Here is a 25,803-nt window from a genome sequence, read left to right on the forward strand (position 1 = left end):
AATAAAAGAACGAACAAATGAGGACACATTGATGAGCATAAAGAAATGTCATCAGTCCCCGGCGTTGCCATGGCGCCCCCGGGTGGTCAGATGGGGTACACCATGTCTGGTGTGTTTAAAAAAAAAACACGCTTGGGCAAAAAGTACTTTTTGCACAAAGTACTTCCGGTGGGGTCACCGATTAGCTTTTACAAGAGATCTTCTCCCCCGTGTTTACCAACCGCTGTTTGAGTATCATGTGAGCCGGTTTGTTGCTGCGGTTAAATTAATCCTTTAAATAATCATCGTTATCGGCCGCTTGGGAAAACCGCTCTCACCGAAAGGACTCTCCAGCCGGGGAACGCGAGAGGCAAAAAGAGGAAGCAATAGCCAACCATCTTTCTTATCCTGCCAGCAATAACAAGAGACAAGGCTGGGTTCAAGTGGATCTGTGTAGTTTACACTTTATTGCCAGTTTTATACTGGATAAACGACTACAGGGGGCACAACACCTTGTCCGCGTTACGATAGATCGCGCTAACGGCTCGCAGACTCTGAGCTCATCTCCCCGGCGAGACTGGAAGTTTCGGGAACAGAAGACTGGCTCTTAAGAATTAGTATTCCCGTTTTTTCATGTTTCCAACAGGTTTATCTTCCCCTATTCCCCCACCACCGCCAACCCAGGAGGCCAGACCCTTGAATACCGATGTCAAAAACGACGGCGTTAGCATCACGTCTCCGAAGAAGAGGAAAATAAACGGCTCCGAGAGGGACGACGCCGCCGAGCCGATCTCCTCTTCGCCCCCCAAGACCCTGAATTCCTCCTCCTCGTCGTCCTCCTCCTCTTCTTCTTCTTCTCCCACCCCGCTGCACATCCACAAGAAGTTGAGGTTCGAGGATTCGGCGGATCTCATCGGGCTGGATGTGAAGATGTCCGAGGAGGCCGCCGCCGCCGCTTCGTGCTCCAACAACCGGAGCAAAGCCGCGGGACACCACGCCAACGGGCTGACGAAGCCCTGCAGCGGCATCTTCTCCAGCAGCAAGCCCGGTGCTGCGAAGAAACTAGTCATCAAGAACTTTAAAGGTTAGCAGATAGTCTGACGTTCACAGCAAAACACACACACACACACATAAATAATAATAAAGTGACGATAAGTCGTCGCGTCACACGCGGGGCGCGACACCCGGTCTGCGTGGATCCTGCGTTTCAATTGTAAAATAACACCGAGTCGGAGGAGATGCGGACGTTAAATGTGTTTGGGAGAGGTTTTCATTTTATTAAGTAGAGGCATCTGTAAAACGATAGTTGTTTAAACCCTTGTGTGAGAGGCAGAGATTGACTTTTGGATTTTTTAATTGTGGCCATTTGTTGATCGGTGAGTTTTATATAATCAAAGTTTTTCTTTATCAGGAGGCACCTGGAAACGAGAAGCATTCAAAATAAAACGATCCACAAACATACCAAGTCTATTGAACCAATTAAAGGAGCATTACAAATCTGTGTTAAAGTTGCACCTGCTAAGGTGGATATGGGCATATCTAATATTAAGGAGTTATTGTTTACTGCAGTTAACTCGATGAAGAGAGGAGAGGTGTGACCTATAACAATAGAGCTTCATGAGAGGACTCATTCCCCGTTCATTATTTTAATGATAGAATCCTAAATATCAGGCAATATCATGTCTAATAACAAGATATTTGGTTTCACTGTCAACCGGCTATACTAAACTAGTAAGTCGTAAACACAGCACTGGTTACACAGCAGCATTATGGTCACGAAGGTCTTATCACAACTGTTTGTGTTTCTTTCTGCACACAGAAAAGCCCAAGTTGCCTGAGAACTACACGCAGGAGACCTGGCAGAAGCTGAAGGAGGCCGTGGAGGCGATACAGAACAGCACCTCGATCAAGTATAATCTAGAAGAGCTCTATCAGGTATCGCTGCGGCGCCGTTGACCTCCCAGAGGAAGATCATAGATCTAGAAATGTCCTTATTGACACTTTTCCTTTGTCCCTCCTCCCCTCAGGCTGTGGAGAACCTTTGCTCCCATAAGATATCTGCCAAGCTTTACAAACAGCTGAGGGCTGCGTGCGAGGACCACATCAAGGCACAAATTGATCAATTCAGAGAATATCCTTCACAGTTTCTACCCCTTTGTGGATCCGTGTTCATCGTGCCTTCATGTCAAAGCTCTTTTTCCTTAACGCTGTCCGTACGGATGCCCTGGACAGTGTGCTTTTCTTAAAGAAAATCAACAAGTGCTGGCAAGATCACTGCAGACAAATGGTGCGTTTGATAACTTCTTATTATTCAAGTGGAAATTTGTTTTCCAAAACATTTGAATGTTTCAATGGTGATCCTGTTGTTTCAGTTTGGCACTTCGGGTCGGGTTGGTTTTAGGATCGATATTGAAATATTCTCCAACCCAATCGGGCTGGTTTCCTTTTGACTTTAGAAAGCTCTGAGCTACAGAAGAGATACATCTCAGATTGATTAATGTGGGAAATCACCCCCCAAAAAATAACATTGTCATTAGTGCTGCTCTCTTTTCTTTTGTTCCACAGATCATGATCAGGAGCATATTTCTGTTTTTGGACCGCACCTACGTTTTACAAAATTCAATGCTGCCGTCGATCTGGTGAGTGACCGGATTTTCGGGTTTGTTGAGCGCGGTCGTTGAATCCGCTTGAACGAGCTGCTCTGGTCTGCAGGGACATGGGCCTGGAGCTGTTCAGGTTCTACATCATCAGTGACCTGAAGGTCCAGAGCAAAACCATCGACGGCATCCTGCTGCTCGTCGAGCGGGAGCGCAGCGGCGAGGCGATCGACCGCAGCCTGCTGAGGAGCCTGCTGAGCATGCTCTCCGACCTGCAGGTAACCGCTCCGTCCGCCTGGTGTGGCTCCTCCATCGTGTGGGTGGGTGTGTGTGTGGGGGGGTGTTGATGAGATGTCGGCTTCGTCTTGACAAATGGCTTTAATGAAACCTTGCCTTGTTTCTCTGCCACTCCCCCCCACCCCTCCCGGCAGATTTATCAGGACTCCTTTGAGCAACGCTTCTTGGAGGAAACCAATCGGCTGTATGCTGCAGAGGGACAGAGGCTGATGCAGGAGAGAGAGGTGATTTTTGTGGCCCCTTACACTCCGGGGCAGAAGATGAGCGACCTGATTCCATGGTGGTACATGCTCTGTTCGCTGGACATTTTTCTATTCTTGCGTTAAAAACCTTTTTAGCGTTATTGTAACAAACAAAAGCAATTCAAACAACGGCATGAAATCCACATCAAAAGAACAATGTCAACTGCGCATCCATCAGAATTCAGCAGTTCGTAAACGGTTCTTTTATCTCAGCTGAAAAGGCTTCTGCTTTTGAAGCAGCTTTGTGGATTTTCTTCACATATTCCCTCTTTATCTCAGCACAGAGCTCAAACCATTTAGCTTGGGAATACGAAAGTAAAATATATTTATTTTCTGAGATACTCTGGCTCAGGGGACTTCTAAAAAAGGGTAACATTAAATATTTAGGCGGAACTCTACATAATTAGAATGCACTACACGAACAAATGAGATTCAGCTGATCAAAGAGATGGCTTTGTTGAATCGTGATGCTAATAGTTTTGAGAAAAAAACAAACACATTCATTCATGTATCTGATCATTTTTATTTTTAAGTTGAAGCAAGGAAATAATATATATATTATTTAATGTAATCTTCCTAAAGGAAGTTAACCCTTGTTGGACAACATTTTCTTCATTGGACAGTTCATGTAATACTTCTCCGACGACATTGTGATTTTAGATGCCGCTCTGTGTGATGTACTGTTTAACATGGGTTATAAAAATTGCAGCAAAAACCCTAAAGGCACAGATGAAATGTTTTTTGAGTTGTTGGAAGCTGGACAGTATATTTTAACATAAGTGATGTTCAGAGATCGCAAAATGCACAACATTTATTTTTGTAGGTACCAGAATATCTCCATCACGTCAACAAGCGCTTGGAAGAGGAGGCAGACCGGGTCATCACGTATCTAGACCAGAGCACGCAGTGAGTGACGCACTGTAGTTTTCATTTGGCTCTTTAGCTCTTCAACCTGAGCTATTTTTTTTTTTGTATTCCTATTTATTGCTCAGAAAACCGCTCATTGCAACAGTGGAGAAGCAGCTTCTGGGGGAACATCTCACAACTACCCTGCAAAAAGGTACACACCAGTAAATACTAAGTGTCTGCATGAGTCCCCTCGCAGCAGTAAGTGCACGTCTGGCCTTTCTGACCACGCGCTCGAGCTCTGAGGAGGGGATGGGGGGTGGGGGCGGGCGGCTTGAATTCTCAACTCCTGACTCGCTGTCATTGACTCCCTCCAGGGCTGACTCACCTGCTGGATGAGAACAGAATTCAGGACCTGTCTCTTCTCTATCAGCTCTTCAGTCGAGTGCGAGGCGGCGTTCAGGTCCTCCTGCAGCACTGGATAGAGTACATAAAGGTATGACGGCGTTAACGTGGGGTACGAGTCCCAACGGTGAAGCATGGCGCGAAGGGGGGGGGGGGGGGGGCGGAGCTCTCGAGCATAGTTTTTTTTGGGGGGGGGGGGTGGGGGTGGTGTTCCGCGGCTAACTTGTTTTCTCCCGATGTCTTGACAAACGAGGCTTTCGGAAGCACGATCGTGATCAACCCGGAAAAGGACAAGACGATGGTACAGGAGCTGCTGGACTTCAAGGACAAGGTGGATCACGTCATCGACGTCTGCTTCACGAAGAACGAGAAGTTTGTCAACGCCATGAAGGAGGCCTTCGAAACGTTCATCAACAAGCGGCCAAATAAACCCGCAGAGCTCATAGGTCAGCGAGCATCCCCCCCTCCCATTACGAATGTGAACCAGCATCCAAACATAAGGTGCCATTAACATACTTTTTATTCACAGCGAAACACGTGGATTCCAAGCTAAGGGCGGGAAACAAAGAAGCAACAGACGAAGAACTGGAGAAGATGCTGGATAAGATCATGATAATCTTTAGATTCATCTATGGTAATATTTACTGTCACATTGCTTTTCAGATTAGAACCCCACCCCAAAAACTCTGTTTTTAGTATAATAATGTGTTTTCGTTTTAGGAAAAGATGTTTTTGAGGCCTTTTATAAAAAGGATCTGGCCAAGAGGCTGCTGGTTGGGAAAAGCGCCTCTGTGGACGCTGAAAAATCAATGTTGTCGAAGCTGAAACACGGTTAGTTCCTTTAATATATAATATAATCCCTGAGTGTCGATTCTCCACTCACACAAACACTGAAATAAATCACAGAAGGGGAATCTCAGCCCTAAACTTATTGTGAGATCTATCGAAAATTTAGGGAAAATAACAATAAGAAAGCAATCAGTCAAATTAATCTTTTAGCTTTGTTTATTATGTGTTTTGTCTATTTTTTGGGGGGGAATGTATTACACTAAAAATAGTGCAGGAGGAGGAGAGAGTCTGCAACCATTTCTGTGTAACGGGAATGAAAAAAACTAACTATTTAAAGAGGTGCTGGTGTGTTGATGCTATTATCATACGTGTATTGCTAAAATTAAATTACATTTCTTAAATATCAGTTATTGCCAGTACCAGTATATGGACACCACTTTCCCCAAACACTTGTTGACCTGTGACCTTTTGGGGTTTTTTCATCAGAATGTGGAGCAGCGTTCACCAGCAAACTGGAGGGGATGTTCAAGGATATGGAGCTTTCTAAAGACATCATGGTGCAGTTCAAACAGGTCAGAGCAACGGCCGCAGGTTAAATCTATAAGAGTATACATGTGAAATATATCTATAATGCAATGTGTGTGTGTTTGTGTGTTTCTGTAGTATATGCAGTGCCAAAACATTCCTGGCAACATTGAGCTGACGGTGAACATCCTGACGATGGGCTACTGGCCAACCTACGTCCCGATGGAAGTACACTTGCCTCCGGAGGTTGGTGCTCTGCAATTGTAGAATTTCCTCAGGGGAACCGGCTGTTTTTATAACCCGCCGTGCAATAAATGCGCAGAGTGTGTCGCTCTGTAACGCCTCTGTTATCTGTCGTCCAGATGGTGCGACTGCAGGAGATCTTCAAGACCTTCTACCTGGGCAAACACAGCGGCAGGAAGCTGCAGTGGCAATCGACACTCGGCCATTGTGTCTTAAAAGCTGAGTTTAAAGAGGTGGGCGACCACACACACACACGGAATTCTGCGGTGTGATTTTCCACCGACATATTATCCCAATTGTGTTCTTTGAATTTGTTTGTGTCAAAAGGGCAAGAAGGAGCTGCAGGTGTCCCTCTTCCAAACACTTGTGCTGCTGATGTTTAACGAAGGAGAGGAGTTCACCCTGGAGGAGATCAAACTGGCCACGGGAATAGGTCCGTGTGATCACATCGGAGTTTCGGTTGGCGGCGCTTTGGTGCAGAAACACGGGTTGTCGCCCGCACTTTAAGCCGCACCACTGATCCAAGAACCCGCTTTGTGTGTCTGTTTGGTTTCGCAGAGGACAGCGAACTGCGGCGGACTCTGCAGTCGCTGGCTTGCGGGAAAGCGCGTGTCCTCACCAAGCTCCCCAAAAGCAAAGACGTGGAGGACGGGGACAAGTTTTCGTGCAACGATGACTTCAAACACAAGCTCTTCAGGATCAAGATCAACCAGATCCAGATGAAAGAAACGGTGCGCATTTCACGTATTCCTCGCAGCGGTTTCCTCACTAGGACGTTTCAGTAGGTTTGTGTCACTAACTGTTTTCCCACAGGTGGAGGAGCAAGCCAGTACCACAGAACGGGTGTTCCAGGATCGCCAGTATCAGATCGACGCTGCCATCGTGCGGATCATGAAGATGAGGAAGACTCTGAGCCATAACCTCTTGATGTCTGAAGTGTACAACCAGCTCAAATTCCCCGTCAAGGTGATTAACGCAACACTGAATCTCTCCATTTCATTCATGTGTCTGTGTTACTGCGTCAACCCCAATTTATGCTGTTGTGTTATCTATTTACGTGGTTATTTTCATAATTTGTTTCCATTATGTACCAGATGAACATTTTTAATAGATTTGTGTTGTGGACAAACTATGACCCTGAGATAGGGTTTTTTTTCTTAGACATTTTTAATTTCATAATGCTATTTCTTGCTCCTGCATCCTCATAGTTGATTTTAGATAAGATCTGAATTTGTTTGTAAGAAAAACTTAATAAATTACCTAAAGTAAGTAAAGACTTGGCAACATGGACTTAGTAACCTTAAAATGTCACATGGCATGAATCTGCTTGTCAAAATATAAATAACCAGAAATGTTGGCATGGGCCTCATGTGTTAACGTCCGTCTCCTCCCCGTCGTCTTCCCTTGCAGCCTGCTGACTTGAAGAAGAGGATAGAGTCTCTTATTGACCGGGACTATATGGAGCGCGACAAGGAGAACCCCAACCAGTACAACTACGTAGCTTAGAGAGAGAAAACGTGACTGAGAATAAGAGATGCAGGTGGTCCATTCTGGCTGAGCAGATCGGTCTCTAAATATTTTGCTCCAATGGATGTTGACCATTATCATCTTCAACCCAGCGACCGACAAGTGAATGGATTCTGCTCCACAGGATTTTTGTCAGGGTTCGTGTGATCCTGTGGACTGCATGCCCATTGAAAAGAAAATAGTGTCCATATCTCTCAGTACTTCTGAGAGAGTCGGGCTAACGTGGACTCACTAAGAAGAAGTTGATCCATTTGCCCCCTTTTCTTTTTTTTCTTTTTTTTTTTTTTTAATGGAGAGGAAAAATATTTATTTTCAAACTTAGATTCTTCTTTGTCCATAGTAACATGCTCTTTGTTATCGAGTCACTATTTGTCATCTTGTTGCTGACACATTTAACAATGCTCTAAATGTACCAAACGCTGGAGAGAAAAAGGATCAAAAGATTAAACTGATGCCTGTTTCTTCAGTCAGTGTCAAGTGGGGGACTCTTGGAGTTATATTCATCGTGGGAAATTAACAATTTGGGGAACATCTGTGTCAAAGTGTGAACCTACGGTGTTTTTACAATTTTTAAGGCTTGATGAAGCTGTGATCATGATGAACATACAAAGCATTCAAAGAAGAGTTTGTGCTAAAAGTAGCACTTCTTTTGTTATAGGGTGTATTCAAGCTGCTAAAACACTTCAGTTGTACAAGAATATGCATACGAGGTTTTTCATTTTTTTTTTTTTTTTGTACATATTTCACTAAAGTGACCATTTTTAAGGATCTCATCTGACATTCAACTGCTTTTTAGTTGTTTTTGTCAGCGCTTAGAAAGTATTCTGAAAGCACAATGAGATCCGAGGCCTCATCTTTCCTGGTGTCACCACATACACACTATATTTTTTTTGTATGTCTGCCTGTGGGGCTTCCAGGCCTTGATGAAAAGTGGAAGCGATGGAGGGCGATTGCCTCGACACGTGAGGGGAAAATACGATCGATTACATATGCCCTTGTTTGTATGAGTCTGTTAGATTTATTGCTTCAGATTAAAACAACTGTTTAAAACGGGGGGTTTTGCCTTTATTATGACATCGCTGTACCATGCATTTTGGAGTCTGGAGCCACCAGGAAGCGGTTAAACTTTAAAGTTCTCGTGATCCTTGGAGTGAAAAAAATGCATACTGCCTAGTAATGAACCCTGTAAACGTGAGAGAGAGAGAAAGACGACCTTCGCCTTGTGTGTGTGTGCGCGCGCGCGTGCGTGCGCGTGTCCCGGTCATATGACTTCCATTTCCTGCTTCAGTTGTCCGTTGAGCTCCGCACCAAACACCGCTGACTTAGCGCCACTGTCGGGTTATTCATCATCTCTCCTGTGGCTGACACTCAAACAGTGAGCGATCATGTACCGATACGCTTCGTTTGCTTTATTTCTCGCCATCGGAATCGGTACGTATCATCGCCTTAATTCATATGTAACGTTACATCGAATGCACAGCGAGTGAGATAACAATCTGTTTTGAAAGTGACGCGATTAGCGATAGAACTTGTGTGGACACCACGGGCCTGGTGCTTCTGGTCTCCGGCTAAATGCTGCTCCGAAAGAAGAAAAAAGAGGTCTAGTTTGCATTTGGTCTTTAGTGTGCCGGCATAAATGCGGACGTCGGGTGCCTTTACAGTAAAGACTTCAAAAAGAAACCGTGGTCGTGATGTTGCGCTAATGGAGCTAGCTTGATTATCAATTGTTGCCTACGTCGACGACGTTAGACGGGAACGCCGTTAAGTCGTCTTATGCAACTCAAGAAGCTACATTTTGCGCCACAGTGGCTGTTTATATAGCATGGTAACGCATACGAAGCCAACTATGCGTCGATAGTTGTACACATACGCGTTCCCATGCCGTGTTGTTCCAGTTAAGGTTAGCCACTTTAGCTGGTAGCTTCCTTTTCTGCGTTAGATAACACTTGTTTTGAAACTCAACTTTGAGTCGATGGTAAAAAAAAAAAAACCTGAGTCACGTCTGTGGCTAAATCACGTTAGCCACACACAGACACCCCTGGGGTTAAATAAAAAACGATAAACCCAGTAGTCACGACGATAAAAACGCATTTAACAATTTGTGTTTACTGGTCAAATTGTAAGCATTAGCGTTAGCACCGGTTTGCACGCTACGAGCAGAGTTTATAACCGTTGCTGTTAAGCTAACGTTAGGTTAACATGTGTGACGTAGCTAGTCAAAAACAAGCTACTAAGTTGACAACAGGCTAACCTAATCGACAGCTATTCAATGTTGGTTTTAACAAAATGAATATAACGTTATAACAACTCTGCATTAACACTGATACAAATACCTCCTTGACCCATTCGGTCATGTAACCCTATCAAGTCTTTCTTTTTAGTTAACTCAAAAGGTGATCGCTGCTATGGCAATGTACCGAAATGTTTTCTCCGTCTGAGAAAAATGCATCTTTTTTTAAATATATTTGATTAGTTATTTGGGAGTGTCTACGATATTGTTTTGATGATATCAAATTCAGTGAACCCGTGGTCACGTGATTTCTGCGTACCTCGGAGATAGCTCGTCAATCCACTCACTCTTAAATCCACTCACTCTATGTGTCGGGTAAACAATTATATTCCGTTTAAGTAGCTTTGTGTTATCTGCTGCAGTCTCAAACGAACTATTTTGCATTGAGTTGAGATCTGGAGTCAAAATATTTACCGTTTTATTCACATGATTTCCTGATTGTGGAGACCACCCATGTGTTGTATATGTTTTTTGTGAAGACGGAAGCTGATTAAATTCCAACTGGACTAATAATTCATTATTGAGTTAATTAAGTCTCCTTTCTTTTCAGCGGTTCAGCGGTCAAACGGCACAGAGGTGACTGTCAAAGACGACAATGACAACATATGTCTCTATGCCCAACTAATGGTCAACTTTTCAGTCTCCTATGAAGTAGCTGACAATAAGGTGAGTGTCTCGGTAACAATTAGCTCTACTCTGACCGACTGTGTTTTGGTATTTCTATTGGATTAGGATTCACAATATCCTGGTGATATTAGTTTTCCAACATGGCGAAGCCGCTCCGTTCTTATCAGGCAAACTCATTAGTGTGACTGTGACAACTCTCGGGGAAGCAGATGTCATCATGGAAAGGGGAAATGAGGAGAGTCACGACAAAGCAAATATATTCTTCCTATTCAGCATTCCAGTTAGTGAGTTTTGCCTATTCATATCCTGCAATTTTCATGTCATGTTGAGCTGTGCTATGGAACGCAGCTCAAAGAAATTGGCATTTTAGATGTTTTCTAGCCTGTGTTTCAAAGAATTGGATTTGTCATATGCTGCTTGTAATTTTTGCTGATGCCTAGACACAGAATTTGTTTACTTTACTACTTTTTTAATATTTATGCATCCCTTATTGTTTTTTGTCACTTAACCATAAAGTGCTTATGTAACCTCTTACGTGCTCGGTGGTAGATGCTTTTGCAGGACTTAAAAAAATTCTGGTCAGTTTATCGGCTTCAGGAAGGAAAGCACACATTTGTTTGATGTGTGAAATTATATTTTAAAAATCATACTTGCATGATGATAACGGTTGCACTCTGCTTCCCTTTTAGAGTCAAACCGTGATGTTTAAACTTCCTGTTGACGTCTCAACAAATGGAAGTACATGCGATGACGCAAGCTCAACGTTGAAGCTCAATTTTGGCAAAGGACACTCCTGGAGTGTGAACTTCACCACCAACGGAAAAATGTACAATGCTGACACCGTCACCTTTTCCTACAACCTCAGTGACGCCACCATCTTCCCTAAATCGGCTTTGAATGGTAACCTCTACACCTCAAAGTGCAAACCCACATGGACGAGAGACCTTTTACTGATGTTTACGTGTTTTGGAATTTCTTTCAGGCACCCAAAATGTCACTGCCAAGCCTCAATTCACAGAAGTGGGCATTGACACCTGCTACTCGTGCCGGAGCATAGACACCATCGAGGGCGAGTCCGTCAACCAGACGCTGTGGAACGTGCTCATTCAGGCTTTTGTCAGCAACAACAGCAAAAGTGAAAACAGTAAGTGCGGCTGCAGCTTGGCGTCTCATCCTGCCTGTAGTGCTTCTCTCTAAACGCCTTGTCTCTTTGCTCCCACAGTTACTTCTTGCGCTGCTGACATGCCCGTGACCACTGCTGCCCCGACCACTCCTCCCACCACCGCAGCCCCTGTCACAAATTCTTCCACCGCCCCACCACCCACCACCACCCCGACCCCCACCCTCCCCACACCCGCCACCGGCAGGTACAACGTCAAGCCCGATGAAAACAGCACTGCCTGCCTGATGGCCGACTTTGGGCTGCGGATCGGTCTCAAGACTGAGGAGGTAGTTTTGAATAATGTCGCAAACTTGTTTTACAGATTACAAACGGATAATCCTTGAAACTTGTTTTTGCTCATTTTGCTTACTTTCTTTTCCAATGTCCCAAGATGAACTTTGAGCCCAATGGGACTACGTCCTCCGGCTCATGTGGAGTCAACAGCAGTCAGCTGGTGTTGGTGTCCAACGCGGTGACAATCACGCTCACTTTCCTCAATGTAAGTCGGGTACACTTCCCTCGTCACATTTGCTCAGCATTGAAAGGATGCCTTCAACATTTTAAGATTATTTTCTGGAGTTCTTTGTTTAATGAAAATATTTTGGGGACCATCCAAGGAGACTTTGAATTAATAGATTTGTGCACAGAAAACTCAACAGTGGTGGTGGATCCATGACAAATGTTTATTCATTCAAAACGGGGATCTTTCATGTTCAAGCATTGTCTTCCCCTTTTCTGTTTATAAGTACGTTTGTCATACCACTAAATTTAAAGAGTCAGGTTCCACCAATTCAACCCTGGTATTATTGCCTGCATGACTCAGCTCAGTGGTAAACTGGGGGGGGGGGAGCGGCGGCATGTCTTGTTTGCTGAGTCTGTTTTTACGCTTTGGTAGTTGCATATTTTATTTTCCATTTGTTTAAAAAAAAAACGCTTCTTCCCTTTTCCTTCAGGACACAAAGAAATTCCACCTTCATGCTCTGAACGTCACCGGAAAGACCAGCTCCGGTAATTTAGACGAATCCTCTCCACCACAAAGACCGGGAGCCACACGGAGAAGCGAGCTAATGTCGAGTTGTCTTTCTTTTTACCTCTGCGTTGCTTTCCAGGTGGGGCATTTTCTGTGGCGAACACCAACCTGAGTCTGTGGGAGGCGGCTGTCGGCAGCTCTTACATGTGCAACAAGGAGCAGAACTACACCATCACAGAGGCGCTCACCCTGTACACGTTTGACCTGCGGGTCCAGCCTTTTGGAGTCAAGAAGGGTGTTTTCAGTACAGGTAGGTCTCTCTTTAATGTCTCTTGAAAAAGGCTCGACAGAGTGGATGCTTCTGATTTTATAATCAAACAATGTTTTTAATGCAATTCATTGCCCCAGTCGCAAGTTTAAAATATTATTTTCTAGTCTATTTAACGATATACAAAATAGCAGTTAGACCAGTGTATATTTAATAAGATTGTAATGTACCACAATTGACCATCAGCTTTTGGTTTATTCAATGCTGTGAGGAATTTCGTGTAATCTATTGATTTAAAGATTGTCCAATTAATCATATAATATTCTATTTTCCACACCAATTAACATGTCAAATTCTACAGTGATTGATGGCAATGCCATGATTTTGTTTTGGACCTAAAAAAACACACACAAATTACAAAAATGAGCTGATGACCTTTATGAGCCCAGATTTAACAGTCAAATAATGTAATTTTTTGACTTTCAAATTCATGGGAAAATGAGCTCCTGCTGTGTTCTTCATTAGTAAGAAGTGCATCCACCATCGTCTATCATGCCAAAGGTGTCCCGTCGAAATGAGCACATTGTTATGTGTGTTTTTTGCAAGGCCGATGGTAAAAAAAAAAAAAAAAAATCTGCTGTCCTGCTGTTGTTAATCAGACAAATCACTGTTCCACTTGTTGACACAACTCTCTTTTTATCTGCAGCCCATGAATGTTCTCTGGATGACACCAGCATCTTAATCCCAATCATTGTTGGTGCTGCTCTGGCTGGCTTGATTCTCATTGTAGTGATCGCTTACGTGATTGGCCGAAGAAAAACTTATGTTGGATATCAGACCCTTTAAATCCAGTTTTGCAATCATTATCAATGGGGTTCCCAAGCCTGGTCCTTGGGTTTCATGTGCAATTGTTTAATTGGCAAATAACTTGAGAGTCAAACTTGAGTCAAAACCTAAACTGAAGTCTCTGGGGAATAAAAAAAATAGAAAACCTGAGACGGAATATTGACGTTACTGCCCATTTTGAGACATGAAGTGCACAAAGATAATTTTCAAACTGCAGTTGCCTCACAGGTTTGGTTTCTTTGACAAGGACCAAACTTGTTAAACCCCAATGTGTTTTTTGTTTTGTCTTCCCTGCCACATTGTGTTTTTGCTCAATGAGCAAGTGCAAAATCCATGCAACGGTTTTTAATCATGATCCCACGAAAGTACACTTCTACTCCGCCTCGGAGCATTCGTTCTCCACAGATGTGTAACAACAGTTCAAATCAGTTGCTGTCGGATCCTGCACTCGCTCTGCAGACCCTTTTGTTTCCACCTGTCATTGTTTGATCTTTGTGCACATTTTTTTTTTTTTCTCCTTTTCATTATTGTTTGACACCACATCATTATTTACATAATGAAAGAACAATCATTTTCAGCTTTTCTTTCCTCCCAGAGAGTCATTAACAGGAATGAAGGTCTATAGCCGATGTTGGCCCCTGTAGAGCAGGAGAACCATTGGAATCATTACCCTGATTATGGGACTTTTTATCGTTTAAACATAAATAGCTCGAGCGGTCTCTTAAATTTGCACACATAGAGAATAAGTCATATATATATATATATATATCCCCACAACCAATTTTGGCATTCATTTTAGAAAAGGGAGAGAGTTGTGTTGTGTAGATATTCACTTTTGAGGTGTTTTTATGTTTGCGTGTAAATGCACTACGGCGCTCTTTAATTATGTCGTCACATTGTCTCAGCTGTGTGGGGGCGTTAAAGCCCCCGACAACATTGTGAGAACATGAATAAACAAGGAACTAAATAATTCATTTTAGAAAACAAGAGTTAGCCATTTTGGTTACAGTGATTTGCTTTCTTGCTGAGGGTTTGATGGGATTATTCTGCACAAAGACAGAGAGGCTCGGTCCAAACGAAACATCCGACACTCGCGTAGCGTCTTTTAATTTGAGTGGAATTCATCTTGTCGCTGTCTGGTAAGAAAGCCGAAAAGGCACTCCTTCTTTTAAAAGATCCTCTCGGACCCCCCCCCCCCCCCCCCCCCCCCAAATCTTCATTTTAAAAATGATGAAACAAATCAATCACATGAAACGGACTAAATTAGTTTTCGCAGGAGCTTTTTAAGTCAAGGAATCGTTAGATCAGAAGACGATGTTACGCATGGTAGTTTCTGATATCTTTGTTCCAAGCATTCAAGACTGGAGCAAAGCAGGCGCTTAATACCGTAGGTGATGGTGGCGTGGTTTAGGCATAGAATTGGCTCCGCTGGAACGTCTCAGGCACGTCGATGAATAGCTCCGAATCCAAAATGACGCGCTGCTTAAGGCTTATGATTGTTGCCGTCTTGTGTATTTTAAGCTTTGTGCGATCGCCTTAATTCTAAAGATGGGTTTTTGAAGCATGTGTAGGTGTTTGTTGTTTTTCCCCAACCGTAATCTCCTTTTATGACGGCTGTGCCTCGCCACATTTGTTCATTCAATAACTCGCTTTAAATGGCTAAGAAACGTTGCAAACACCTGTTCAGCAAAAGGGAATTTGTGCAGCAAGACCATCGCGATGAAGATGAATTCATGTGTGTGTGTGTGGATACAAAGGTTTCTCATCTCCATCCACTCACGCTGTTAGCTGGAGCAAATCTGTTTGCAAATTGTGTGACGGGACTGTTGAGCTTTTAAGTCTTTTTAAGATTCAAGGAAATAAAAAATGTGTTTCTGCCCTGGACACCCGAGTAAATGTTTATTCTTCTTCAAAACTGTTGGCGCCGCCTTCCCTTCAGCCGCTCCTGCCCTAACCATTAATAGCGTTTACTTTGAACCCTTCTCTTCTGAGACATTCACCTCTCTGCTCTCTTCACCCCCCCTCCCGTCTAGCTGAGGATTGCCAGGCCGATGCGGAGAACTTCATTGTTCCCATAGCGGTCGGAGTTGCCCTGCTTGTTCTCATTCTTATCGTTCTGCTGGCCTACTTCATCGGGAGAAAGAGAAACATGGCCTCAACCTACGAGTCTTTATAATTTAACGTTTCCTCGCTCAGATCTTAACCCTCTTCAAAGTGTTGTGGTGACCTTCTCATGTAGTGTTTAGGGCTGACGTTTTGTTTTTTTTCTCCGTGAAGCAATAATTTGATATTTTGGGAAATGTGAGTTAGACGAGGAAAATTGAAACCTCTCTTGTTGAGTAGGAGAGCTCAGCTGAGCTGCTTAAAAAATGTTTTATTTCTTTGAATGGATCATTTGGGGTATTTGAAAGAGTGCAAAAATATATTAAACGTACTTTTAAACCAGAAAGCCATTTGCACATTTCCCAAAGTCTGACTATGTCTTTATTGATTTCCTTTGCTTATCTTCCATGACATTAATTCTCACAAACACCAATAAGAAATAACTACTTTGAATGATGTCCCTTTTTTTTATGTCTTTGGAATTTTTGATCGCCCTTTCCTCTCAAACTTCCTGTAGATTCTGATCTGTTCTTTCTGCTCTGCCTTTTTCTTTTCTTTCCTTTTGTGAAACCCTTGTGTGGACTTTAAAGATCCCGAAACTTCTCCGAGTGATGTTTTCTGCCCGACTAAAACCACTAACCTGCTGTCTGTCTCCTCTCTCTCTCTCGGTCTGTCAGCTGAGGAATGCTTCCTGGACTCTGATTTGAGCTTTTTGGTGCCCATTGCGGTGGGCGTGGCCCTCAGCTTCCTAATCATCCTTGTGCTTATCTCTTACCTGATTGGTCGGAGGAAGAGTCGTACTGGCTACCAGTCGGTATAGACCGGCCCGGCTGCTTCTGCCTCTCGTACCCTTTTCCAGCCCTCAAAGCTTTAAAAAAAATAAAAAATAAACCCCTTCTCTGCCCCTCGGTGCATCGAAAGCATTCCAAATTTACTGCTCATTTTTATTTGCCTAAAAATAACCTTTAGCTTACTTCTCGTACATAATTAAACATGAACTCCCGCCCCCGTTCTTTTGTTTTCGCTTCAATGCCAATGACTTAATCAAGTACCAAACCATTTTATGATCAATATTGCATCGTTTGATAGTAGGTTGCATGTTAAGAAACTTAAATCTATGGCTGTGAATAGCCCTATCACCTCCTCCCACCCCAGAGAGGCCTTCCCCCCCCTCTTGCTTTCTGTGCTGTATAATACTATGTGTAAATTGCTCTCTTGTATAGAATGGATGACATTGATTTTTTATTTTATTTTTATGACATGAATGTAACGAGCAAACTCCCCTGTTGTCATCCACATCCTGGCTTCATGTAATATAAACTAACGCCCCAAAGGAAACCTTCTCTTTTGAGCAAATATAGTCAGTCATATGTAGTTTGATGAAAGGGACACTAACTACGACACTTTACCAGCATTGGGGAACGTGTAATGTTTCATGTTTCTGTCACTCATTGGTACGAGTTCTTTTATTTTTATTTTTTAAATGTTTACTCCTCTTAAAAAGATTTGCATTTGACTGTTTGGTGAATCAATAATCGTGTTGTATCCTTGTAATTTCAAAACATTCATCTATATCCCCAAACGACCGGTCCAGTAGAGGAACATCAACAGTAACATTTAAGTCACAGCATTTCATTTGCACGACCCCTCGGTTCTGTTCATTCGACCGCTCCCCTCCGACAGACTCGTGCCTTTCTTTTGTGCACCTCTTGAGTTGCTCGCTTGAAGCTTGTCTCCATCTGAGGAAGAATGTGATATGATGAGCTTGTTTAACGCAAGCGGGGAACAAATTCAATAAAAAGTATCGTTCTTGTTTTGCGTCGCTGTCATTCTTTTTAGCGGCCCTACTTTTAGTGCGAGTCCGGCAAGGGGCAAAAGGTCAATCCAAAGGTCAACCGTTGTAAGCTCTCACGTGGCTGAGGGAACTTCTGCAATGGCTGGAAAATGTCTGGCTTTTGCAGTCACGCCATCTTAAGACGGACGTCACGCCAGTCGATTGCAAACGTACTGATTATCAACATTAATCTGGAGTTTTCTTGACCATCTTTGTAACATTTCTTCTGCTCAATAGAGAACTGCTGTTGGAAAGGTTTAGAACAACGGTTGTAACCCACAAACGAGACATACCGCACCTCTGAGAATCATCAAGTCGACGTAGTTTGGTAGTCGATCCGGACTGAAGTATTGCCGATGAACCGAGACGGCTCTTATTGGTCTACGATCGAACCCTTGGAACAGAAGTTAAACCTCCAACCAATCGTGTGTAACAGCCTTTTAATTACTACGTTTGCTTTTAGCTCAAGTCCCCGCTGCAGCTTTTTCAGTTCAACTGCAATAACTGCTAAATTATACTATTTGAATAGATTTACTGAAGATGTGTTGCAAGCATTGTAAAAGGTGATGTACAAGAAAACTTAGAGTACATAACAGAATATTGTATTTATTATAAGAGCTATAATGGGAATAAATACAACATTGATACCATGTTTAGTAGCAAAGTTCATACAGAGATTAATATGACAAAACGTTATTTTTTTAAATGGTACAGACCTTTCACAAACTATTTCACAGTACAGTATGTCTCTTTATTGATCAGTCTTTTGTAGTATTTCATTTTCAAAAGCAATTGTTTTTACAAAAGAAGGCAGGAAGTGGTATGTGATGCTTTATCATAAATGTATAATACTGCTCTAGTCAACAAAAATATAGTAATAGTGTATTTGCATTTGCTATGTCTTTTTTTACTGTGTAAGTACAGTACAAGTCCTGCTTTCAGTGTTTGCATGATAGATAATTCTTATAATATACATGTTGAAAATATAATATAATTCAAAACTAATTAGTACATTGTCCCACAAAACTGCTCACAAAACCATGATCCAACCTCATAGAACAATATTTCTAATCTAGTAACGTTTTAAGCCATAATTTGAATTTGCATAGCCAGAAAGTTTAACTATTGGGCAGAATGTGATTTAATTTGATTAATCTCGCTAATCATTACAACAAATGTAACTCACTCTATGACGTGCAGGTGCCAGTAGCACGCTCAGCGTACAAAGATACAACGGAAACACGAGAGGAAATGTCTACTTCTTGAGGAACTTGTTTCACAGCAAAGCGTGTGGATACTGGAGTAAAGAGATGAGGGAAATTACGGATGTCATGGAAAATAATGGTTCAACGTGGGGGGGGGGGGGGTTTCTTTTTTTTTCTTTTTTTTCTTTCCCTGCCTCGGTGTCACGGGAGCATCCTGCTGGCAGCGGCATCTTGGCCTCACGCTCCGATATCCAAGGAGAAGGTCACGCTGCCCAGGTAGCGGTCAGTGGCTGAGTCGTTGATGATGCCCTTCCCGTTCAGTTTGCATTTCACTTGGATGTGAGTGTCGTACTGCGCTGACGTGAAGCGCACTGCCACTAGCGGTGCAGAGTAGTTCCCCTGAGACACAAGTGACACCAGACATGTTGTTTTTTTTGTTGTTTTTTTTAAACGTTGGATTACAATGGTGGATTTTCTGCTCCCAAAGATGACCCCCCCCCCCCCCTCTCACTCACATGTCTGAGCTTCCCATAGTACGGATAGTACTTCAGGTCAAAAAAGCTCTTGGGGAAAAATTGTATTTCTCCCAAGGCTTCCGGAGCTCCTCTCTGAAAGAGGAAGGTGATTCATTTTCTGACACGTTGCTCATCGCCTTGATTACACCACAGGCAATAGTGTGTTGATGATTACTGTACCTTAACTTCACAGGTCACGTTTATCGGTTTGCCCTGGCCAGGTAAATAACCGAGAATCTATTGGAAAGTAAGAACAGCATAAGAATCAATAAAAGTTCTCCTCAATGCCTGTTTTGGTTCTAAATTAGGTTCGACTGTGCTTCAAACTGAACTCCAGTGGATGTTTCCCTCACAAAGACTTTGTAGTTCCAAATGTTGCATAGATAAGAATGTTGTTAGTTTGCAAATGCCAGTCTGTTTTCAGCCTCTCATTTTCCTTTGGTAAGCTGTTTTTTTGTGTAAGTGAAATATGCAAATCACATGCAAAAATTTGAATTCTGACTCAAAACGTAGAATGTGATTCCCCATAAGATACCGCTTTACTAAGACCAGAAGTAGTGCACAAGTGGTTTCCCCCCCCCCCTCCCAAATGGCCACAAGATGTCCCTCAGCGGTGATACCGAGACCTTCGGCAGTAACCCCGTGTCCCTGCTGTTTTATGTCCCCCCCCCCCCCTCCCCCCCTTTTTGTTTGTGCGTTTAGAAGCGCTCCGTTTTACGGGGTTTCCGGTGATTGATGCTCGTCTCACCCGATTCATTCGCAGGAGGATGCACGGCTTCCCCTGAGAGAAGCCGTAGCTGGGGTCCTGCAGCCCCGAACAGTCCCTCAACCAGGACCTCCGGAACTCGCACGCCTTCCGCTCCGCGCTCTCCTCCAAGTCGTCCTGCATGAAGTAACTGTCGTGTGTGCAGTCAATGTTCTTCTTCTGCTGAGGGCCATCGTTGTACGCTGGAAATGGAGAGCAGGGGGGAAACAGGCAAAAGGGAGGTACGGGGGGCATAAATAAAACCCTCGCTACAGCAATACCCTGCCAGACTCAGGCCTCTGATTAAGGAAGCTTAACAAAAGCAGGGTGAGAGAAAAAGGAACGAATTGAATGGCTGCACTCTGCCCACAAAGGGGCTTCCCTTCCCAGCATGCACTGCGAGAACCCAATGGAGAAAAAAAAAGGGGGACAAAGGTAGCGAAGATGAGGATTAACTCGTTGCATGCCCTCTTGATTTCCAACAAATTCAACATCCTCCTCTGGGCCACGCACTCACGTTTCAGATACTCATCCATGGACTTTGCGTACTTCCTCCAGGACTTGCGATCAGAAGCGTTGAAGGCGATCTCGTGGCCTTCGAGGTGCGGGGCCATCGTCATACCTGCCAGTGGAGACCCAGAGACAGTCAACTGTGCTGAGACTCAAGCAGAAGCAGGAGACCGAAAGGGCGGCGGAGCGGAGGGGAGACGAGAGGAGAGCGGGCGCAGTGGGAGGGGTTTTATTTACCTGGTGGCATCACTCTGTCGTTGTAGGTTGGATGGTAGGGACTAATAGACCACATGAGGCAAAACATACAGCCACCAAACATGGCTGCGAGAAACAAATAAAGTGCGGCGTAGAAGAGAAGGATGAGGCCTGTGGAAGGAGCGCAAAAGGGGAGCCATTAGGGGGAATATTTCGGATACGGTATTTGCACAGAAGTGGCTCGCATGACAGGCGGCGCGTTTCTCAACGAACCTCCGGCGTGAGCGGAGAAGGACAATGACCCATTATGGGTTCTGCTCATTTGCTCAGACTCTGGGGTCTGTCTGCAGTCCAGCTACTGTCCTTAATCAGGACAGTCACTAATTTGTTTGCTCATAAATTAAAAAAAAAAAAAAACCTGTCCAGCCCTCATGTCTGGACTTGCAAATAACTCAACGCAATATAATTAGATATAGAACTGACCATAATGATCTAATGTGAGAACTCTGAAATAAAGAAACCATTTTAAATGAACAGTCCAGTAGTGACTAATCAAGCCCAACGTGCCCTAAATTAAATGGCTTTTGCTGTTCGGGGGCGATTTCACAGGGGGACCCGGCTGCAGCCAACCTCGCGTCCCTTGAGCCACAAAGGCCTTTCTGTTTGAGCTCAGTGAGAATTCTCCCAGCTGTCCTTTCACTCAGGAACACAGTGAACCTCCGGTTGCCATCGTAGTGAAGGTCTTTAGCAGCCATAGAGGCCCGGCCAGCTCAAAGGAGCCCCAATCACCCCACTCCGGTATTGTGTCCCCTGTTACACACCCGTCTCACAGGACACACAGCACAGGCTTCAACTCAGAGCCCTTTCTTCGTCGGACACATGGGCCCCACTCCTCCACGAGGGGTGGGGGGGGGGGGGACGGGACACACTATGGTCTCGTAGATGAAATGAAGTAAAACACACTTTCCTAGGATATTCTCTCTACACTCAGTGGGGGCGTGTTTGCCGTGGTGTACAGTGAAGCTGAGAGAGCCCCCCCCCCCCCCTGACGGCGCTACATGGCGGCGACCCTGGATTACAGAGAGGCTGCCCCAGCATCGTCTGATCTGTCGCTTCTGCCAAATAAAGTGAGCTCTGTGGATTTTTTTTTTTTTTTTTTTTTTATGAAAAAAGAAAAAGAAAAGTGTATCTCTACGTGATTACCGGGCCTTTAAACATGTTAGGTTCGGCAATGAGGTCACCGAGGCTTTGGGAAAGAGGCCGTGGAGATCATGGTAAGATGTGGAGGAATGTGACTCCTGGCCAATGCGAGGCCCGGGACAGGGAGCTCCCCGCTGGGGATGCGTCCCCAGGCAGTCTGTTTTTGTCGGGCCACTCTGAGTTGTCCATGCACCTATGTAAACATTGAGCATAAGGACACACACACACACACACACACTCGCAGCACTGTGAGTAGAGTCACTGGACTGGAGAGACATTTGTAACCCCCTAAAATGATCCCTGAGTACATCTTTTAGAGACAATTCCAACCGTAAAGCATTAGACACGAGATCTGTAATGATTGGACACACGCAGTCAAATCAAAGTACTTTTTTGCATTATTCCAAAAGTTCCCCCTGCCCTCATATCCCAACAACATAGAACTTGTCTTCATCTTCAACTCACTCCAGCTCTTCCCAGAGCGACCCATGAATTCCTTGGTCTCTGCATTCCACAAGTATGTCTTAATGTCGTCTATTTTCTGGTGGAGCGACCTCTCGGGTAGCGGCCTGCGCTTCCATCTCTCAAAGTTCAGGTCTTCCTGCTCTAGAGGATGGTGCTCGGCCAACTCCTCCTGCTCCTCCTGCAGCTCCTGGCCATGTTTGAGTATCACTTTGTGAGGCTGTGCGGAAAGAAGAAGGAGAGAAAAAACCCTCACCACACATATTCTTAAATGCAAAGTTCTGCAGTCAACCTATTTTCTGGACAAATCGCCGCAGGAAAGAATTGGCATGCCTTCTGATCCGAGTATGACGGAGGATGTCAAGTGTCAGCGAGTGCTCTGCATATTAATGAACATCGCACTGATGGTCCCGTCAAAAATTACAAACCCGCTGGTAAACTCTCTGGCACTCGTCGGGAGAGCTGACCTCCTCCGAGTGGACCCTCCCGCTTGGAGCAGCAGCTGCAGATAGCAGAGCTGGAGGGTCACTCGGACGGCCAGATGTTACTCACTGGCTCTCAGCATCCACGGGACACACAGACCCCGGAGGAGCCACGGGACGCTTGAGAGTGTCACCAAAAAGTCACTTCACGTGGGAGAGTTTGGCTTTTTTAAACAAATCTGCTGGTAAATGTTTTAAATGATGTCATCCGCTTTGAGTCTCGTACTTGATTAGTTAGTTCATATTAAGCGGGTCTTTCATTCAAAAAATCTAACTTGTGGTTAGTGGGAAAGGGTTTCTTAATCGCAGCATTTGCTCCGGTGAATAAAGGCATTATGAATGTATGTGTTTTTTTATTTAATATCAGCACTTACAAGACTTGGTGGGTGATTTTTAAGGAGCTTGTCGTCAGCCCCTGCCTCTGTGGAACTGGGCTCCATATTCTTCACAGGAAGGAAAAGGTACTCGTTAAACCAATCACATCGACCTTCCATTGACGTCTTTACATCTGCAATCTTGGCCAAAGTTCAATTTGCACAACTTTCCACAACAATGCGAAAGATACCGAAATAACTCACTCAGACACAAGGAATCGTTACTGCAGCTGCAAAACATATAAAACAAATCTGACATACCTGAAGTTTTCCTTGCAACCGAAACGCGTCTCAATGTGTGGAAAGCCCTCTTGAGAATAAAAAAAATATCGTTTGTCAAAAAGTGTTTGGGGATTTCATTAGAAAGTCGTGGGCATGCAGAGGGGAGCGGGCGTGGAGAAGAACCTCCTGCAACTAAGCGCGCATCGTAGTGAATGAACGCTGGACAGAGAAAAACGGGGGGTGGGGTACAAAGGGCTTTTTTTTTTTCTTCCTTTTTTTCTTTTTGGACCTAGGGACGTTTTGGCAGCGGCGTGGACACCAGCACTGCATTCAGAACACGTACACCATCAGCCATTGTCTGCTAAGACGGGCCAAGACTAAAGAATGAATACGATACTTGTAGCGTAAAACAACGTAAGACGCGCTGTTCGAGCATTGTCTCGCTGCGCACTGTGCGCGCACAGACAGTTGCCCAATTAACGCGTTTTATAAAAGTGTATACATTTTATTATAACTATTGTGTGTATGTATGTAGCCGTGGAACAAAATAAACATACATGTCATGTTATTGGCATTAGGTAGGCTGCTGCATGGTCTCTCGGCACGCATGCACGCACGTTGATCCAGTTCCCGACGCCAGCAGTTCTGTGGACTCCTGCAGCAACTGCTTTCCATAAGCTCCCCTCTGGAGAAGTTCAAGTTGTCCTCGTCCCGGATGCGATCTGCATGCCGGTCACGTAACGCTCTGTTACCCCGTGTAAAAAGTGGGCGAGGGGGACTTTTTCTTCTTCTTTTTGTACATAAAAGGACAAAATGCGTCATGGAAAAACTGTCCCCTGAGATTCGCGCGGTGAAAAACGTGTTCAAGTTCCTGTGGGTGTGTGCGTGTGTGGTCTTTATACATGTGCATTTTACAGTGAAGGCCTCATCACTAAATCGGGGAATTTGCCAGGAACGTCTCCCCATAGAATGCATCAATTTCATACAGAAGAGTTATCTTTATTGGGTTTATGCGTACCTTTAAAATGTCTCGATTGCTTCTTACCTGAAGCTGCAGGCTATATATGCAATATACACTGTCCTTTCAATGGGTTATGATGAACTAAATGCAATTTTTCAGGGAAATCACCATGACCAACCACAGGGCCCTGGGGGTCCAAATGAGCTTCTGCCGCCTATTAACCCCACAATCTTTACTGGAAGATGCCTGGCCCCAAATCTTCTAGATCAATCACGTTCATGTCCCCTGAAAACATCCAACCGAATAACAATGCAGTTATATTGGGATGTTCCAACTGCTTGCTCAAGACCAGTGTAACTGCACAGTGCGTTACCTCAAAATCAGCAGGCCTTTGTTGGTCAGCCTCCAGCACACCCCTAAAGTTTCCTCTGGACACACATTTGCAAATTTCACAAGCGTTTGTCATCTATTATTATATATTATATTGTAATCTTTGGAGCTTTTACGCAACATCATATCAAATGAGGATGAAGGTTTGCAAACGAGATTTCTGTGTGTGCTTCACCTGTTGCCCAGGGTTTTAGAAATATTGAGGTTTTGTCTCTTTAATAGCAAGACCCTCAAAAGGTATACAAATAGTCTTTGTATTTTTTTATTTTATTTATTCAGGTAACTGAATGCTGTACTTGCAATGAATATGAATATAAGAAATAAAATGTAAAATAAAACACAGAACATTTTATTTTCATGTAATTTTTTTACATGAAGATCTAAATTATCTGGTCCTGATTGAGTTTTTTTCCCCGAAGAAATTCGAAAAAAATCTAAATGAAGGCAACATGCACATTTTAATATATAGCCTAAGTATGGTTTAATGTTTAATGGTTTTATGCTGCGAGTTGTGCTGTCAGTACAGTTAGATACAAGATACGAAACAAAACGTATGGGTTCCGGAGGGAATTATACACAAAACAAATCGTTTTCGGAGCTTTACACCCGGAGAGACGCACGTGAGGACGGCACGTGTCACGTTGTTGAATAAATCACCTGCTGTTCATTGAATGTTTCACAGCTCTTGAACGCAACGTTTTGTTGTCACCACACGATGGCGCTCGAAGCTCCTCCTGAATATGGTGGTGACCTGTGGCAGCTCTTAACTTCTCCCAAACAAATCAATATAAGCCTCATACACAGCACTTGAACAAAATGTAAACGTACTTAGCATTATTTATATGACTAGGGATGTATAGAACATTCTCACAATTACCTTTCAACCCTATCATGATAGACACTCAGGCGGCCATGCATACTAGTAAGACGTTTTCCTCTCTCAGGGACATTTGTTTTAATGTATTGCCATTTCTGGCATTAAACACACATTA

The 25,803-nt window shown here is 43.9% G+C and overlaps 3 protein-coding genes across 5 annotated transcripts; 2 read left to right on the plus strand and 1 right to left on the minus strand.

Moving 5' to 3' along the window:
- Positions 1-138: 138 nt before the first annotated feature.
- cul4b (cullin 4B) lies at positions 139-8,504 on the plus strand. Its single transcript, XM_037461004.2, has 20 exons — positions 139-1,063; positions 1,799-1,914; positions 2,007-2,110; positions 2,197-2,266; positions 2,545-2,618; positions 2,692-2,854; positions 3,008-3,097; positions 3,939-4,021; positions 4,108-4,175; positions 4,339-4,457; positions 4,620-4,812; positions 4,896-5,000; positions 5,087-5,197; positions 5,642-5,727; positions 5,819-5,926; positions 6,043-6,156; positions 6,251-6,356; positions 6,482-6,654; positions 6,737-6,889; positions 7,334-8,504. The coding sequence occupies exons 1-20, from the start codon at positions 613-615 to the stop codon at positions 7,427-7,429; spliced, it is 2,583 nt and encodes an 860-aa protein (XP_037316901.2). The 5' UTR covers positions 139-612; the 3' UTR covers positions 7,430-8,504.
- Positions 8,505-8,715: 211 nt separating this feature from the next.
- Positions 8,716-17,529, plus strand: lamp2 (lysosomal-associated membrane protein 2). Of its 3 annotated transcripts, none has more exons than XM_037461006.2 (9): positions 8,716-8,881; positions 10,291-10,406; positions 11,057-11,267; positions 11,350-11,511; positions 11,590-11,816; positions 11,921-12,028; positions 12,483-12,537; positions 12,639-12,809; positions 16,394-17,529. In XM_037461006.2, the coding sequence occupies exons 1-9, from the start codon at positions 8,836-8,838 to the stop codon at positions 16,534-16,536; spliced, it is 1,239 nt and encodes a 412-aa protein (XP_037316903.1). In that variant the 5' UTR covers positions 8,716-8,835; the 3' UTR covers positions 16,537-17,529. The 3 variants fall into 3 exon arrangements, with proteins under 3 accessions (XP_037316903.1, XP_037316902.1, XP_037316905.1); XM_037461005.2 differs by having other exon boundaries at positions 15,647-16,611; XM_037461008.2 differs by lacking the exon at positions 16,394-17,529 and adding an exon at positions 13,474-15,497.
- A 611-nt stretch (positions 17,530-18,140) lies between these two features.
- atp1b4 (ATPase Na+/K+ transporting subunit beta 4) lies at positions 18,141-23,691 on the minus strand. The gene is made up of 9 exons (XM_037461009.2): positions 23,500-23,691; positions 23,239-23,307; positions 22,386-22,602; positions 20,763-20,891; positions 20,533-20,637; positions 20,019-20,218; positions 19,451-19,507; positions 19,271-19,363; positions 18,141-19,154 (listed from the first exon to the last, which is right to left on the minus strand). The coding sequence occupies exons 2-9, from the start codon at positions 23,302-23,304 to the stop codon at positions 18,993-18,995; spliced, it is 1,029 nt and encodes a 342-aa protein (XP_037316906.1). The 5' UTR covers positions 23,305-23,307; positions 23,500-23,691; the 3' UTR covers positions 18,141-18,992.
- Between the last annotated feature and the right edge of the window lie 2,112 nt (positions 23,692-25,803).

This window comes from Pungitius pungitius, chromosome 2 (assembly GCF_949316345.1).
Source record: "Pungitius pungitius chromosome 2, fPunPun2.1, whole genome shotgun sequence".
Taxonomy (NCBI): domain Eukaryota; kingdom Metazoa; phylum Chordata; class Actinopteri; order Perciformes; family Gasterosteidae; genus Pungitius; species Pungitius pungitius.

Coding starts and splice junctions, on each gene's coding strand:
- atp1b4 (XM_037461009.2), bottom strand. CDS start 23,304: ATGGAGCCCAGTTCCACAGAGGCAGGGGCTGACGACAAGCTCCTTAAA. Junction 22,603..23,238: donor AAAATCACCCACCAAGTCTT/GTAAGTGCTGAT, acceptor CTTTCCGCACAG/CCTCACAAAGTGATACTCAA. Junction 20,892..22,385: donor TCGCTCTGGGAAGAGCTGGA/GTGAGTTGAAGA, acceptor CTCCTTCCACAG/GCCTCATCCTTCTCTTCTAC.
- cul4b (XM_037461004.2), top strand. CDS start 613: ATGTTTCCAACAGGTTTATCTTCCCCTATTCCCCCACCACCGCCAACC. Junction 4,458..4,619: donor ACTGGATAGAGTACATAAAG/GTATGACGGCGT, acceptor TTGACAAACGAG/GCTTTCGGAAGCACGATCGT. Junction 4,813..4,895: donor TAAACCCGCAGAGCTCATAG/GTCAGCGAGCAT, acceptor TTTTATTCACAG/CGAAACACGTGGATTCCAAG.
- lamp2 (XM_037461006.2), top strand. CDS start 8,836: ATGTACCGATACGCTTCGTTTGCTTTATTTCTCGCCATCGGAATCG. Junction 11,817..11,920: donor TCGGTCTCAAGACTGAGGAG/GTAGTTTTGAAT, acceptor CAATGTCCCAAG/ATGAACTTTGAGCCCAATGG. Junction 12,538..12,638: donor CACCGGAAAGACCAGCTCCG/GTAATTTAGACG, acceptor GTTGCTTTCCAG/GTGGGGCATTTTCTGTGGCG.